The 18,645-nt window shown below is 39.7% G+C and overlaps 1 protein-coding gene across 1 annotated transcript in view; it reads left to right on the forward strand.

Moving 5' to 3' along the window:
• The first annotated feature begins 434 nt into the window (after positions 1–434).
• The window catches only part of tmem164 (transmembrane protein 164), a 28,339-nt gene continuing 10,128 nt past the window's right edge, over positions 435–18,645 (forward strand). The window contains 3 exon segments of the mRNA NM_001079093.1: positions 435–1,252; positions 16,659–16,708; positions 18,153–18,219. Of these exon segments, the coding sequence (NP_001072561.1) occupies positions 905–1,252; positions 16,659–16,708; positions 18,153–18,219 (465 nt within the window). The 5' untranslated portion in view covers positions 435–904.

The following is an 18,645-nucleotide window of genomic DNA, read 5'->3' on the forward strand; positions in this document are numbered from 1 at the left end:
CCCAGGGTGCAATTTATGTTACAAAGAAAATATCACTGTTGGTAAGCAAAATGCTTTAACCATCTGTACCTAAACATACGGCCATGCAATATCCCTCAGCCTATGTGTCCGACCCACATCAACAAGTGCGCACCGGCTGCACGCCTACAAGCTACAGAGAAGAAAAACAGGACGGAGAAGGGCAATGCTGCAGTGAGACAGATTAGCCGGGTACCCCTACTCTGACAACGACCCCTTCCCGCTCACAGGCAAATACCAATTGAAAGACTGACGCCCTCAGGCAAAAGTTCCAGATGACGCGATGACACCGAGGTGGGCGGGGCTTGGAGGAGTGTCTCGCCCAATAGGAAGAGTCGTGCGTTCTGGCTCTGTGATTCGGGCTCTGTGGTGGGGTGATGTGGATAGAGCTGCTGGTCCTCGCATATATTTTGTTGGGTGGGAGAGGAGGCCTGACCCTCAGCAAAGTCCCTAGGGGTGTATTGGTATGGCCCCCGTCACTACTACTTCCTATTGAAGAGGTGCCAAGTCCTTGCCTTGTTCTGGTGCCGCACTCTGCACAACTGGGAAGCTGAGCTGCACACACCAGTAGCCGTCACATTCTACAGGCAGGCGCAACACTGTGAGCGAGTTAGTGCCCAGTGGTTAGGCGGCACCGCCTGGGTGAGTGCTAGTGTGTTTGCACAGCTGCCCACTGTCAGCTCCCTGCCTTTCTCTGCTTCTACCTTACTTAAATACGCTCCAATAGACTGCGCACGTAGCGCAAACGCTCTGCGCCTTGATTCTCTTACCCGCCATATTTTGACGCCCTGGGATGTAAGTGGAGCAGACACAAGTTGCGCATTTGATGTTCCGCCAGGAGGGCAGAAGCGGAGCGCTGGAGGCTGTGCTGAGGGAGGACGGTAGCATGTCCCGTTACTCGGACTGGCTCTATGGAGGGGTAGATCCCAACATAGCGGGCAATGGGGGCGCGGAGTGCGCCTCTTTTCTTCCTCCGGGACAGCGCTTGCTGGAGAGCCTGGTGCTGCTGATCGTGTCCCTGCTGGAGATCGGGGTGTCCCTGAGGAAGATCCTGAGAGGCAGAGCTGGAGAGTGGGAGCCCAGTGGTACCCCGGCTGTGCGCTGTGAGAGCCTGGGCAAGAACCTGCTGTTGGTGGCCATGTGCCTGACCTTTGGAGTGGAAGTTGGCTTCAAGTTCGCCACCAAGACTGTCATCTACCTGCTGAATCCATGCCATGTGGTTACTATGCTGCAGGCAAGTATGGTGCCCTCTGCCCCACCCATCTATTGGCATAGCAGCTACAGGGGCCCAGGGACACTAGGGGAAAATCCTCAATGGGTTTAATAATTTTTAGACAGGTACTGTTTTTAATACTAATTATATTTACAATTAAAACTTATCATTGGTATTGAACACAGTATCTCTCAGGCTGTTTATAGTCTCTGCACCTCTGTCTCTGGTTCTAGATTAAGGAAGCCAGCAGACCTGGAGTAGGAATGACTCCTGCTACTTTGTTTTGAGTATGGACCAGAGAACGGAAAAAAATAAAAACACTGCTTTGTAACAAACTACTGAAAATGTTTAATGCATATAAGACTTTCTTTTTTTTGCAGAAAACAGTATTAGGGCTCTGGCACACGGGGAGATTAGTCGCCCGCGAGCAGGGAGTTTTGCCGCGGGCGACTAATCTCCCCGTGTACCAGAGCCCTTAGGGTGAATACATACTGAGCTACTAGTAGCTGCTACTTTTTCACGGCTACTCAACACCAGAAAATACCCTGCCATAGACAATACTGAGAATTGCCTCTGCTAAAACAGACAATTATCAGTAAATGATCAGCATTGTCTGTTTTAGTAGCCATGATAAGTAGCTGCTAATATTAGCTCTGTGTGTCTTTACCCTTAGGACGTTGAACCCCTTTAATGTGAATCAAATTATAGATTAGCTCAACTCTTTACATTCACCCAGGCATATTCATGGATGAGTTATATTTAGTATGATGGATCCTTACATATCCTGTGAGTTGACATAAAAATGTTGGACAATCTTACTTTCGCTCGAGAGTGCACACCACAGCTGTGCCTCACCTAATAATCCTGTATTTTCAGTTAGTAATGTAAAGGTGAACGTGTAGCAACATGGCGAGGCAGTTAGGAAGGTTTTTGGCCTTGCTGTCCAAACTTGCTACATCCATGGAGCCTTTGAAAGGCGATCAAGTCTGTCCTTAAAAAGAACTTCAGGCTGCTAGCGCTTCTCACTATCGTGTGTGAGGCGCTGACAGATCCTGGAAGTAACATTCTGCACCTCCTTCCTGCTTTTTGTTTAGTTGTACTATGGGAGTATGGGCAAATCTTATAATACCAAGATGCCTTATCTAGTGTTTATGTATATCGAGACCAGGTTTGTAATGTGGCATCAAGTTGTTTAATTTTTTAAAAATCATGGTTGCATGTCTAGTATACTTTGGACTGCTGTGTCAAGTCACATATTTATGACAAAATTCAGAAATTTCACTACCTTTACAAAGCACAGTTTCTTAATACTTTTTCAAATGGGATTCTGATTAATCTAGTCATTCTGATTTTGTTATACAATTAGTAGTATTAATTGGAGAAGGAATTCTGTAATACAGGGGATCATGGGCACCAATATAAAAAACACATATTGAACTAATTTTGACCAATATCACTGCCTCATTGGAGCTAAAGCCTTGTGACTTGTTACACAGAAGAAGAAAAAATAAAGATATGCCCCTTAGTGACTTGGTCGAATTACAAGTTACTTTCCTCTTACATCACTTCCCCCTTCTGTATGACTAAGTACAGACCCAAAAACACTATAAGAAAAACTTAAAGCGCAAGTCTTGAACAGTTTTGGCCAGGTCTGGAATGGGACTGGGCCTGGCATTTTAAGTACACAGAGGCCCAAACACCCCCACCAACCTAATAAATAGATGCATCTTGCAGCAGCCCCTTAATGTTTTCTCAGTTTTGTGGTGTAATTTAAATATTAAAAATAAGGAGAATATAAGCCAAATAAAACAATGCGCAGTTTGTATCTGGCTATATTCTCATTGCTAATAATGGATATAATAAGTGCTATAAGGGTAGAAGAGACATATAATATTTAATAAATACTTTGTTTGTGGGTATGGGTGACAGATATTGTGGTGGTTTGCAAAATCCGTGCCTGAGTCAAGCTGGCCTCTTACAAGGCAAGATGGTTGACCAGTCCATTCTATCTAAATTTTCTGACCATGGCTGCTGCCAATTAGTGTATGCTGTTAGGTCATAAGAATTTTGTGTCCTAAGCACCATTTTGGCAGCCAATAAGATAAGATAAATATGCCCATCCTCCAATATTCCTAATAAACTATATTGGAACTGGCTGATATCTGGCCATCCAATTGCCACTGTGTGTGGAGTTTGCCAGGGAATGGTGCTAGTTAGGTCATTAGCAGTGATAAATCTTTGGTTACTATAGTGAAGACAGACAGTGCAATTAGTCGCCACAGTTTTTTAAAACCCCAGTCGCAATGATGGAAAACACAGATGCGACTAATCTCCGTGCACAGGTATAAAAAATCACCCTCTAATCACAATACCAACCGTTCTCAGAGACATGAAGCTGAACAACCAGGGACAAATTTATTTATCAGAAAATAATCCATGATGTAATATGTCAGAAGTGCTGGAAGACTTGCTCCAGGAAAGTATAATCACGTGCACATTGACCTGATAGCAGTCTGTTTGTATTGCATTATTTGGCAGCTCCTGCTGTGAAAGGTGATATTAACTCTTGTCAAGAGCATTTAAATTGCCTAGTTTGTACAAAGTACAATGCATTTGGGAGAGAAAAACAAGCACAAAATTTCCATTTTGAAATCACTGTTACTTTTGTGTATTGTATATCTCTGAACCATAATTAGAGAAGAGCCTACAGCTAGAGGTTGTGTACATTCAGGTTTCCATGGCTGAACATACATACACAGATTATGACATTTTTACCATTTGGGTGGTTAGAGGGGTCCTTCACTGCAAAAACAGTTTTTCCCCTACATATAATTAATTAATCTTATTATTTTTTTATATAAATGTAGTTGCAGTCTAACAGAGGTTGGTTAATCTACTGATTTACCACATTGTCTCAGAAGTGTAGAGAACCAAAACAGTCAGAGGATTTTAAAAAACTAACATATATGATATCAAAAAGTTGCATAAAATGCTGTTTTCTTTTACTATTTAAAAAAATTGTTTTTGTGTGGAGAAACACATTAAATAATGGCTAGGTGAAAACCCTAGCGCCCTATAAGTCTGAATGTTTTTACACTGACTTCTGTTTAACAAAGGTGTCTCAGTAGTTTGTGGAATTTTCTGTGTTTGTTGTGTGTCTCTTTCCATTATTGACAAAGTAAAGTAGTGTAGCTTTTATGCACTATTACTGTTAGGAAAGTAATCTGTATAGCTTTCTGCGTCTGATCGCAATACTTATAGCACTTTTCTGTATTAATTTAACTCTTGCTTTTTACTGCAGCCTTAGAGATTCTAATTGTGCCAGTTCTAGATAAATAAGCAATGATAATGAAAATAATAACTGAATGTTAGATGTGTAGCCGGGAGGATAATGTAAGTGATAATAGATGACTGTATAGATATTATATATAAAATCTCCATTATCAGTTAGTCTCTCGTTATTTATGGACCACTGCAGCTAAAAGATTTAACCACATGTCTCTGTTCTGGTTTCTGCATTTAATTTGCTCCTGAAATCTTAATATTCTATGCAGAAAAAAAGATGTTTGTGTAGCTAAGGGCAACGGCACATGGGGCGGATTGTCGGCCAGTGGATAAGCGCAGGTAGACAATCCGTACCTGCGCTTAAAAAAAAAAAAAATCCTCTAGTTGTGGCTGCACCCAGAAGTACTGAACTGCCCCGATGCAGCACACACAGCCGATATCTGCCAACCAATGCCAACTCTTGCATTCAGTGCTTCCGGATGCAGACTTTACATGTGTTTATGTAGGATTTTTGTATGTGCACTTCACATGTGCATTTCTTCTATTTACATGAATTAAACTCATTTGCTTATGCAAATTACAGTTTCGATTTGGCTGAATCCTTAGTGGAAAATTTGGTATTTGGCTGAATCTAAAAAAAATGGATTCAGTGCATCCTGAATAATTGTACATTAATAGTAGTCAGCCTCCAGATATCCTTTCAAGTGGCAGATGGGCCTTCGGTGCACATGCAGATAAAGCATAATGGGACTATAAAAAGTAGGGCACGCATGTCATTTTAGTTCCATTTATTTTTGCACTTGGAAGCCTGTCATGTACTTGAATGCACTACCAGCAGCTGCCTAGCAGAAACCCCTAGTGTTCACTAAATAAGGCTTGGACTTCCTGGTTTTTGCAAGGTAGATAACCAGATTACCTGTGACGTTGCCCAACAAGCTATTTTGGCAAGGTCAGCAAACAAGCTGATCTACTCCCAATATCGATAGTTTGGTCCTAGGGGTATAGGAGCCCTTGGACCAAGATATCGGTCAGCCTGTTGGGGGTTATCGGTCAGCCTGTTGGGGGTTCCCATACACGGGCAGATAAGCTGCCAAATCAGTCTAAAGGATTTGAATTGGCAGCTTAAGTCTACTCCTGTATAGCCACCTTTAGGGAGTGTTTTCTTTTATGCAGAAATTATTATTTCTATCCCGTGTAACTCGCCCCATTACAGGGATGGAAGTGTCAACAATGCTTTGTTAGTGCTTTATAATAAAATGTATTTTGCTAATGTTGAGAAGTGTACACTGCCACTTAAATAACATGCAATAACACAATGGCGGGACGAGGGCCTTAAACTGATCACTTAATTTGATTTTACTTTTAATACTTATTTAAGATTTAAATAAAAGGAAACAAGAGACCCACACAAGCACATTAGGGACATACACATAATCTAGCTGGAATTGGGCCTAGGACCCCGGTGCTACCATTGCATCACTGCTCTGCTTGTGACATTATATAAGTCTAGTTGGTGAACCTACTGTAACCTGGATAACATATATAACTTAAACCTTTCACTGTGTAAACCTGCTAATCCAGAAATAAAGTAATCTTATAAGTGATAGTTACCCTATTATTAGGCCCTTTTACATTGTTGCATCTATGTCAGTGTTAGCTTTTCCCAAGCAGTCATTTCTTCCCACCTCATCTTATTATTGTCTGACAGCTGAACTTCCCTGAGATTCTTCACAGCCTTAAATTAAGCAGAATTTGAAACACATTTTTTAGGTGCAGAATGTTATTTCTGAGAGATTACGAGAAAATCATTCTTTAATGGGAAATCATCTGCCTAAGAGCTGTCTGCATCTTTATTCCTGTTCTCCTGTTCTCCTTATGTAAAGGCCTTGCTCTGGTCTCTATGGAAACATGTCCCAGGCCCATGTCCCAGTTGGCGGTTTGGCTGTCGCCTCCTTTCTGTTCCGCTGTGGCTGTGCTGGAATTGGGCTTACAGCCTAGGAGCTCTGGCAAGGTCTGCACATTTTGTTCTTAAACGTGCTTAAAGATTCTGATATTTTGTGAACTATATAAGTGCAACTTCATGCAGTGAATCTGGTGCACACGCTGAACAAATGAAAAATACATGTGGAAAATCCATGATGGTGGGCATGGGAAATAATTCAATAAACTTAGATGTGTTAGGCTACTGTCACATCTGAAAAATGCTGGTGGTTTGAAAGCCTTGTTACAGCCTGAAACCTCCTCATGTGAGCAGACATGGGGCAGATTACTGCTGTCGGTTTGAATTTTCTCCTCCAGTAGAGACAATGCCATTGTGACAATTTTACAAAAGTAATGTAATATTATTACCAGTATAGTTGGTAATCTATAGGTTATAGTTTTATATGCTTTAGTCAATTAAAAGACATTTTGAGAATGAACTCTCTTATTTACCTGCAGACCACATATCCAGAAAGCTCTGAGGTGGGAATTGCATTTCCCCATACAGACTTGTGTAAGCAAGTAGATTTAAAGAACACATATCATGAATACAGTGGATATAAAAAGTCTACACACCCCTGATAAAATGTCAGGTTCCTGTTCTGTACAAAAATGAGACAAAGATAAATCATTTCAGAACTTTTTCCACCTTTAATGTGACCTATAAACTGTACCACTCAATTAAAAAACAAATTGAAATCTTTTAGGTGGAGGGAAGAAAACAAAACAAAAAAAAAACTAAAATAATGTGGTTGCATAAGTGTGCACACTCTTAAACTAATACTTTGTTGAAGCACCTTTTGATTTTATTACAGCATACTGATGTGCAGTATTGTTTTTGCGCCAAACATTTTTTGGAATTTTGGCCAAAAAGTTCAACCTTGGTTTCATCAGACCATAACACCTTTTCCCACATGCTTTTGGGAGACTTCAGATGTATTTTTGCAAAATGTAGCCTGGCTTGGATGTTTTTCTTCGTAAGAAAAGGCTTTCGTCTTGCCACTCTACCCTATAGCCCAGAATACGGGAGATTGTTGTCACATGTACCACACAGCCAGTACTTGCCAGATACTCCTGCAGCTCCTTTAATGTTGCTGTAGGCCTCTTGGTAGCCTCCCTGACCAGTTTTCTTCTTGTCTTTTCATCAATTTTGGAGGGACGTCCAGTTCTTGGTAATGTCACTGTTGTGCCATATTTTCTCCACTTGATAATGACTGTCTTTAATGTATTCCATGGTATATCTAATGCCTTGGAAATTCTTTTGTACCCTTCTCCTGACTGATATCTTTTAACAATGAGATCCCTCTGATGCTTTGGAAGCTCTCTGTGGACCAAGGCTTTTGCTGTGGGATGCGACTAAAAAAATGTCAGGAAACACCAACTAGAGCAGTTGGACTTTATTTGGGGTTAATCAGAGGCACTTTAAATGATGGCAGGTGTATGCTGAATCCTATTTAACATGATTTTGAATGTGATTGCTTAATTCTGAAGACAGCTACATCCCCAGTTAGAAGAGGGTGTGCACACTTATGCAATCACAATATTTTAGTTTTTTTGGTTTTCTTCCCTGACATTTTACCAGGGGTGTGTAGACTTTTTATATCCACTGTATATATAAATAGAATTTATATATGTGCACATATATAAAATAAAATTACATCTGTTTTTTCACTTCGTATTTATGGAATATTTTGGCCTGTAAGGTTATGCACCATTATTGTCAGATTTCGTTTTACACAGAATAATAAATTTGCCCCTAAATATGCACCTTTTTGAAGTCACATCAGATAACTAAGTTTGCTGTTCGTAGAGACTGATGATAAACAGGGTGTGGAGAATGGGCTAACAGCTTAGTCATATATTACTATAGAACATATAGTATATCTGAGACAAAGTTCAGTGCAGTTATGGAATTTTGATAGGTGTTGTATCGACAATTTAGCATAATTTTGAATTACTATACTGAATTGTGTGTGTTACAGGATAGAAAACATACTTTGTGCATACCTGTATAAGTGTTTTCCTGCTCTTAGATCAGATCCAGATGCTATAAACTGCCTTTGTCAGATAGCAGCTGTTACATTTCACTGCTCTCTTGCATTACTTATTACACCAGCCCATTCTGCTCTACCAAAAAACATATCACCTTAAAATTTATTTTTTTGTAGGCTGTTAATATTGGTGTTCTTAGGGGCAGATTTGTCAAAATGTGAGATTAGAGTTCACCACAGAAAAATTCACCCACTTTCTATCCATTCCTATGGGATTTTTAGAAGTATATTTATCAGATGGTGAACTTTAACTTTCACCCATTGATAAAAACATTTCTAAAAATCTAATCCCACATTTTGATACTTGTAAGACTTCTAAGGTCTTCACAGTTATATTTTTGTGGTTTTCAAATTATTTTACTTGTTATTTTGTGTTTTTAGACTGGAATTCCAAACTGTTATCTGCTTAGTTGGGTACTGTTGACCTTATCAACCAAACTGCAGCTTGCATGGCAGGCTGGAAAATTAGGAAGCGAGGCCTAATCTATGTTAACAGTTGACCTACTGAATGTTTGCTAAAAAGAAATGGATAGCATTATCTAAAAGCATATTTTCTATTTAAAGAATAGGTGACAGAACAGATTATCTTTAAAAACATATACTTTCTTGATTCTTTGCTTATACCAGTATAGCCCAACTGGAGGCCTTGGCACTAGATATGGGCCTGCAGAAGATTTTTATGGCACCAGCCTGCCCTTGAGTTCCGCATTATTGAGTTGAACAGCCCTGCTTTCTATAAGCTTAAATAGGAGTGTAACTTTTTTCCCCAAAAACTGACCCTTTGGAATTAAAGATGTGTCCTGATAACAGGGCTTTAGAAAATATGGGTTATCATTAAATAATAATAATTTTGTCTCCCTAATCATATGTAGAAAATATCCATTGATTTCTTTTTAGAATCTTATGGGCTAAAAAATATAATAACAATATTATATATTATTTGTAATCCAACACATTCCCTTGAATTGCATTCATTTTTTGCAAAGCATGTTCATTTTAAGGGGAATATTGATTCAGTGGGGTTTAAAGCACAGAAGGAATACCAAGCCCTAGCATCCCATAAAACAGAATTATATTCTAATACTCAAAGTAGTTGAACACATTCTGGAAAATTGACACATTGATCTGCTTTATATTGATTAATTAAATACTTTCCTGACTGAATTCTATGACATTTATTAATAATTTCCTTACAAAGTGCGAGGAATACTTTAGAATTCTCCCAGTGTGATTATCATTAATCAGCCCCTATGTAATGATTGGTCATGATTAGGCTTGGAGGGTTTTGACTGTCCAGGTTATAGTGGGAAAAAGTGTAGCATAAAAAGCCCCCCTTATAAAAATCAGTGGGTCTTTTTTTTATATTACAAATATAATCAGCCAAATCTGTTCTGACAAAGCTGAATAAAAGAGTGTAGAATGTTGACAATGTTTCTACTTAACTGGTTCTCAAACAGTATTGATCCAGTATTGATGAAGTCTGTAATACCCTACATTTAAGATTTCATTGGGAATTCCCTAGTATCATTTAGTAAAATGGGTCTGGTAACTCTGCTGTTTGTGGAAATGTGTCAGTCAGTGGTTTGGCTTGCTCCTCCATTCTTCTCTGTTGTGGTTGTGTTGGAAATAAGGTCCCAGATGAGCAGCTGTGTGACAAGTTTTTCGTGTTTTCTCTAGGGCCTACATTTTTAAAGCACACAAAAAGATATTTCAGTGTTGATATAGATGCAAATGCCTATTTTGTCTTTCAGACACAGCTGGTGGTATTTGATCAATTAAGAGTGCTGCTGTAAATTTTCACATCATCACAGGGCTAGTTTTCCCAAATTTGGGTGGCTTGGTCCCAACACATACATTTAGTGACTGTACCAGAGGTAATCACTCAGAGTTGAAGGGGAACTGGTTTGAAAGTGCCCCCCCGCTGGCATGAGGTTTGAGCCAGTGGCCAACCAGACTTTGCCCAAGTGCTACATATCCATATCCAGCTGTAGACCAGATCGGAAGAAGCTGTAATCCAGTATTTGATGCTTAAGATTCTATTAGAAACCCCTTCATAATTTAGCTTTTTCCCATTTCTGCTTTCTGCCTCACTAACCTCCATATGCAGCTAAATTGCAGTTTACCTTTTATTTTTTTAAATATCTGACTACTGGTATAGGATCTGTTATCCAGAAAGTTCCGAATTACGGAAAGGCCATCTCCCATAGACTCCATTTTAAAGAAATGATTTTAATTTTTAGAAATGATTTCCTTTTTCTCTGTAATATTAAAACAGTACATTCTACTTGATCCAAACTAAGGTATAATTAATCCTTATTGGAGGCAGAACAATCCTTTTGGGTTTATTTAATGATTATATTATTTTTTAGTAAAAGTAAAGCATGGAGAAACAAACTACGGAAATATCCCGTATCCGGAAGACCCCAGGTCCCGAGCATTCTGGATAACAGATCCCATACCTGTACATATATTTGCATCACCTTTTGAGTTCAGTTCTTGATTTTTAAGGCACTCCTACAAGTCAGGTGAAAGATGATGCTACTTCTCTGCAGCAGGTACCATTCACTGCTGATATTCCGTGTGTCTCTGAGTGCAGATACACCATAAAAGCAGATGTGAGCAAGGAGGCAGTTTCTTGGCCTGTGCTCATATGCCAAGAAAATGCCCAGTATGGCAGTAGCCTTAGCCCCCACTCTGGCATCAGCCTGCTGCACCTGGAGCCATTGCGTCATTGGTGCAGGCTTATGGAGTAGATTTCTTCACCAACATGCATAGCCTCAAGTTTTGGTGCAGAAATTCACTCTGTGCTCCTGCACCTGGCCTGATGCAATGGCTGTGGATGCAAGCACAGGGAAGGGCCGATGCCAGCATAGGGGATGATTCTCAGGCATGTGTTCATCTGCATTTAGGCTAATTTGAGACAAGGCGTAGGGCGGATATTTTCGGCTAGCACCCGAATGAATGGAATACGCTCGGGTGCCTGCACCCGAGCGTATATCATTCATTCGGGTGCAGGCACATGTAGGAGGTGTGGGGCAGAATTTTCAGCAAGCGATTTTCCTCTTGCCGAAAAAATCTGCCCTACGCCTCGTCTGGCATTAGCCTTATAGCCTTAAATTGGTTGCACAGTCTGTCTGCACAAGACTGGCTTTACTTTCCATTCATTTAACACAGGGGTCCCCAACCTTTTTTACTCGGGAGCCACAGTCAGATGTAAAAAGACTTGGAGAGCAACACAAGCACCAAAAAAAAAGTTCATGGAGGCTGTGATTGGCTATTAGGCAGCCTCTATGCACACTATCAGCTTACAGGGGGCTTTATTTGGTAGGAAATCTTGTTTTTATTCAACCAAAACTTGCCCCCAAGTCAGGAATTCAAAAATAACTACCTGGTTTAGGGGCACTGAGAGCAACATCCAACGGTTGGGGAGCAACATGTTGCCCCCGAGCCACTGGTTGGGGATCACTGATTTAACAAAAGCTGAGCTACTTTTAAATAAAGTGGCTGAAAAAGAATGCCCCATTGTGCATATGTTTGCTTTTCCCTATAGCCTGTGATATAAGCAGTTGACTGATAAATAAGCCATAATCAACCCTGAATAGGTGTCTTACTTCAGTACAGACAAGGGTTACAAACAAAGCACAGCCGTACTGTACATAACAGCTGACCTTTTATCCCAAAGACACCTGGCAGATATCCAACCTGTTTGAATATGAAATCTATGCACCTTTACCCTACATAACTTTGCTGCCTGCTGACCTCCCAGCAAAACAAGTGGTGGCTTCCATTGAATATCACTGACATCACTAATGAAGTGTGTTACCGATGTGACATAGCCGGAACAGTTTCGGAAATAGATATATTAAAGATCCCGAGTTAATGCTGTGCCTCGATCTAACTTTACAATGATCAGGAAGCTTTCAATTGGCACTTAAAGGGTAAAGTGGAACAGCAGTGTATTACAAATGTTTCAGTTAAATGAAGAGTTAATTATATCTTGTGGGAATTGCCTGCTAACATATTCTTTGCACCCATGGGTACTTGCTTGCAATATGTTTAGCAGGCTCGCTGTGCTAGGGAAGGGGATAATTGCTAGAGAACATATATTGCCTGAAGAGTAGAAGCAATATTGGCAGTGGGAAACACTCATTAAGGCATTACCTGAGCTTTTCCAGCACCTGCTTAACCTTCCTGCAACCCATTGTTTTTCAGTCGCAGCCAATCATCGTGCTGTTTAGCTGGCAGGACTGTTCCGTGATGATGTTCCTTCCATGCTTATCATGAGCTTTGCTTGTGGATTATCCTGTTTATACTCTTTAAGTTCCCATTTCCTTTCCAACACATACCATTTGGTTCCTATGCCAGAAATCCGTGTGCATTTAGAAAAACATATTGCTATGTTTGTTACATTAACACCAATGCTAAAATATGTCCACCCATGCTAAAATAGTAAATAGATCAGGCATGTCAGCATGGTACCCAAGATGTGCCAATGGCCAGTGCAGTTTCTATGAAAGACACACAATGGCACGGGCCACAAGGATAGCTATTTGCCTCACTGAGGGAGTTTTTTCTTTAAACTTTTGCCTTGTTGCTAGGGTAAGTGGGACCCTAGCAACCATTTCAAAATCCTCAGCAATATGCAGAATAATTCAAAAACCACCAAGTATAAATTCTGCTCAGTCCATCATGACAATAAAGCTTAAAATGAAACAATGCATTAACCTTCATTGTAGACAATATAGAGAATATGTGTTTTTGTTTATAAGTTGAAGAATGTGCAAACTTTAGTTTTAAGTCACCCTGACCCTTGAATTCATTAGGGACTATTATGTACTATTTCACCTACATTCTATTTTATCTGTTTCCCTGTTAATTGTTCCTAACCGTGATTATCAGAAAAATGTCAATTAAAAGCAGCTGGAGCCTATCACTCGCCCAACTTGGGGGTTTCCTGCACCCCCAAGTTCATATTTTACTAAAATGATTCATAAGCCAGGCTTATGTTTGTTTATTGTGAGTGGTTGCCATTACTTAGGAAAACATTCCACACTGAATGAAACTGGAAACGTTGTTATGACAACTTGAGTAATAATTCACAGGTTTTCTGATCTGTATTCTACAGCGAGATGACTTGGTGGGTCGCAGATACAAATGTATCATGTAAGTTATTTGTACAGATACATTCCCTTCCTACTTGAGTGCTCTGATTCTTTTAAACTGGCATTTAAGACTAAAATGTAATATATTTAAAAATAAACATTTTAAAACCAGTTTGTAATGTATTTCTAAATATTGCCAGGGTAGTCTTTTTAATTTGTATTCCTTGCATGCCCTATTGGTTATGAATATATCATGTCACGAGCAGAGGAAAAGCTGAAAGATTAATTACTTTTAATTGTAAGGCAAGAGGATGTTGTGACAGTCTCTCTGGTGTATAAGTTACCAGCTGTTTAGGAGAAAAACCTCTTCCCTAGGTTAGTCTGTATATTTAGTGACTCTTAAAGTATATATTGCATGTCATTTATAATAGAGGTTCAATAATTATGGCTTGTGAACATACCTTTTCCCTGTTTTACTCAAGAAAAATCTGGGTTTTTTTTATTTCTGGAGCTGAATGGAGCAAACAGGCAAATTGAAGCTACTCCATGTTTGGTTCTTGCCACCCCAGTAGGCTTCCTGGGGTCAAGCTACTGTTTTAGTAAAGATATGAAGTTAAGCTGTTCATAAACCTCTTTAAAACTAAATATGATTTGGTATTGGCACAATCCTTATACAGGTATGGAACCTGTCATCCAGAATGCTCGGGACCTGGGGTTTTCCAGATAAGGGATCTTTCTGTAATTTGGATCTCCGTAAATTAAGTCTGCTAAAAATCAATTAAATATTGAATAAACCCAATAGGATTGTTTTGCATCCAATAATGATTCATTATATATTAGTTGGGATCAAGTACAAGGTATTGTTTTATTATTACAGAGATAAAGGAAATCATTTTTAAAAATTAGAATTATTTGCTTATAATGGAGTGTATGGGAGATGGCCTTTCCGTAATTCGGAACTTTCTGGATAATGCGTTTCCACATAAGGGATCCCATACCTGTACATGGTTCTCTCCAAACCAATCTTCTATCATGTATTTAAAAATGTTGATATATTTTGGTTTATTTTATAAATTATGAAAACTGCCACCCCCTAATTTTTTTAGGTGTCTGTCATATACAGGTATGAGTCAGAATGCTTCTGACCTTGAGAGTTTTCCGGATAAGGTGTCTTTCTGTAATTAGGATCTCCATACCTTAAGTCTACCAAAAAATAATTTAAACCCAATAGGATTGTTTTGCTTCCAATAAGGATTAATTATAGCATAGTTAGGATCCAGTACAAGGTATTGTATTATTACAGAGAAAAAGGTAATCATTTTTAAAAATTCATAATTATTTGACTAAAATGGAGTTTATGGCAGACAAATCGGACAAAGGTTGAATGCAGACAAATTAAGAAAGCTTAGGTTTTCCTGTGTAAGTGGATGTCACTTCTGTATCAATATGTTTAATAAAATTCATAAAGGTATTTCAGATATAAAGCTATATATGTGTGTGTGTGTGTGTAAACAAAAACAAAAAAAAATAGGATGTTTAAATAGGCCATGTTAGAGAGGGAAGACTAATTGAAGCTTTACTTATATATAAAGCTTCAGGCAAAGCATCCAGCTAGCATGGGATTTAGTGCCAAGCTAATGAAAGCTGCATAGCTGGCCTTTTTGTCAAAGGAACGTATGTAGTGTCCTTGGTGACAGAGCCATGTTACAGCTTTGCATATCCCTAGGCACAGTCTGCATTGTTTTGCTCCTATTGTAATTACAGTAGTTTGCTAGCTGTAAGGAGTAGCAGATCATGTATGTGGGGGAGAATCTAGGTGGGGAAACTGTCTTTTGGGTCATAATCTATCTCTGCCTTTTGGTCAGTCACTTTAGTTTCCCCATTTTATTACCTTCCTCCAAAGTCCCATTGCAGCCCCTTGTTTCTTCCTGTAACTTTTGTAATCCTGTTCCTCTGCAGATTTTTATTCTAGTTTCCTTGTAGCACTCCTTTTCCCTTCACTGAACTCAGCCAGCAGCTATAAAGGGATAATTAAAAATGGATCTTGTGCCAAAGGTGATGAGCATTGGTATCCAAGATTCTGGATACTGGTTTGGTGTACAGCAGATTGCTTTTTTTCAGGTGTTATCTGATCTCAACCTGTGGGGTCTACCAGAGGGAGAGGGTCAGCCATAACCCCACAGCAACATCCTTTTACAGCCCCTAAGCTTAATGAATTAAGGTGCCCATACACCTTCAGATCCGCTTGCTTGACGATGTTGCCAAGCGAGCGGATCTTCTCCCAATATCCCCCACCTACGGGTGGGTCAGCCATAACCTCACAGCAACAACCTAGATTTTTTAACCTGCCTTTTTTAAACCTGCCGATCGAGATCTGGCCGATTTCAGGCCAGATATCGGTCAGGCAGGCCCGTCGGTAGTGCCCATAGACGGGCCGATTAGCTGCCGAATCGGCCCATGTATGGGGACCTTTAGGCATTATTCCTAAAATGTCCAACTACAAGTGTGTGTGTGTGTGTGTGTGTATGTATATATGTTTAGCACAGGTATAACCTACATTACAGAAAGTTTCCCTTGAAACCTTTAAAAACATTTAATTACCCTGTTGTGTACAAAGCATTAAGTAGAAAAACCAGTTGGAAATATGAATAGCATATCATATGCAGTCATGTCATGTGCTTAAGGTTCCACAATGTGTTTATTTCCCTGTGACTCGCATCAGCATTGTTGATTATCTGGAACTTGTGAGGAAGTAGAACTGCATTACAGTGAAGGTGCTGGGATTTGTGTTGAGGCCTTTTGGTGACTTTTAATATCCTTATGTATTACAGTAGTTTAGTCAAAATATAGTGTCTTGTAAATAATGTTCTATGTAAATAGAGCTCAGAATGCATAGGGTTATGATACTTGTAGTTCAGCGTTGTTTGCCCTACATAATTATGTATGTTTTAGCTGGTTAGAATTGATACTGGGTCCATCATATATATATTTTTTTCTCCTTTTTTGCAGATTTTTCTCTTGGCCTGCCCACCTTGTAAACTGGCCACTATAATATTCAGGTAAGTCAAGTTCATGTTTAAAAGAGGTGCTGGGTAGGGTATGCAAGCTAAACCTGTAAGCAAATGTGTGGAAACATTCACTCTTTATTTCATTAAGTGCTGCATTTAGCAAAGCTGTCACCTTCTTTCTGTAGAATAATGAAGTTATCATAGTTGGCCACACATGTGAAGGGTCACCAGTATGCCCACATTAAAGGCCAAACAATTTGATAACAACAAAGTTATCCAGGCCGTCGGGATGAGGAGCACATAAATGTGGTCTTCCATCCGAAGGCAAAATCAAACCTAAGCAATATCGGTCAGGCAGGCACATCTGCATGTGGCAAATCCATACAATCGCCCAGCAGATTATTGCATGCAACTCATTTGAAATGACAGTCATTATATTTTAAGCCAGTGCTGTCCAACTGGCGGCCCGTGGTCCCCCATCTGTCTGGCTGCTGTGACTGCTTGCCTTTTGTGTAAGCTTTAAAAGGTATCAGTACTGATACCTAGCCCCTTCCATTGTGCACACCCCAGACACACCCCAAGTTTACATATTACAGTCCTAATATATGTGCTGGAGATTCTGTGGAATAGCAGATAAACTGAACAAATAAAATCAAAAAGACACCGGACTGAGGGCATTAATAAAAACTGAGGATTCAGAACCCCAGGCCTGGGATATGGTGTGGAGGGATGGATTTTGTGTTTCAGCGCCCAGCACTTTACAAAAAATTTTAGAAAAGGATTTAATAGTGAAAGTATGAATTCCACTTTTGCATGTTGCTTTTAAAGACAGGACTTGGGTCAGTATGTCTTAGGCTCTTCAAAAGGCACAGCTTCCCTCTGAAAACAATGGGAAACATTGTACTTATAGAAGACACTGGTGGTGACAGGCTAGCTACCCAAGGCATAATGTCTCCCATTCTTTAACTGGGGATGGCACTAAAGATGTTTTTTACCAACACAATTTACCCTTAGAACATCATAGTGGCCCATGTTACATAACTGTTGAAGTGTTGGTGAAGCAACACACTCAAAGCTTTGCACTTCCCCTTCTAGCCTATTAGGGAGGAAGAACAGACTCGGCCAGGACTCACGGAAGATGGCAGGGGGCTTTTTAATTTGCACCTTCCAAATTTCTCATGCTGCTTTTAAAGGTTTAGGATTATCTATGAAGTGGTGTTATGGGAAGCAGCTGGGTATGCTGAGACAGTGTTGCTATCAAGCGTAATCCTTGTTCAGTCCATGCAAAGGAATGCAACTTGTTTCCCTGTATAAGATATATTCCGGCTGAGTCATTTTGTTATCCCGGATTTGCACACGCTGGTGTAGTATCTTACAAGTGGGCAAAGTCCAGAAATGGGAAACAATGGGTACAGTTTAAAAGCATACCACTTCGAACGGCTTAATATATTAATACAGTGTATGGAATAAATGTATTTTCTTTTGTGTATTTTAGGCTGCAGATGCACATGTTAAATGGGGCCCTTCTTGCTTTGGTGTTCCCTGTGCTAAACACTAGATTGGTAAGTTCTGACTTCAGTTTTCTGCATCGACTTGTTATTTAGGCGATGGCACAATATTTTTCATTAAAATAAAAATCCAAAGATGCTATATGCCTACAATCACTTTCCCCTCTTCAGTACCCCAAGGGACATTTACAGACTAAACTAATTTTTTCCTGATTTATTTGGGGGCAGAAACAATTGTAGGATAAGCGTGGGGTTAGGCGGTGGTTCAGGCCTTTCAATTTAGCAGCACTGATGAGAATCCTAATGAACTGGCTGCATGGTACCTCCCAATACACAGGATAGGGACTTGACAAAGCTTCTTGTCTCCCTCTAGAAGAATAAGGCTGTTTTCTAATCAAACAGGTTTCAGTTAAGCAGATGTGGTATAAATGAATCCTCAGTTTGGAATTCATGCATATTTTTGCTTATGTTGCATATTAT

This window comes from Xenopus tropicalis, chromosome 8 (assembly GCF_000004195.4).
Source record: "Xenopus tropicalis strain Nigerian chromosome 8, UCB_Xtro_10.0, whole genome shotgun sequence".
In the NCBI taxonomy this organism is placed as follows: Eukaryota; Metazoa; Chordata; class Amphibia; order Anura; family Pipidae; genus Xenopus; species Xenopus tropicalis.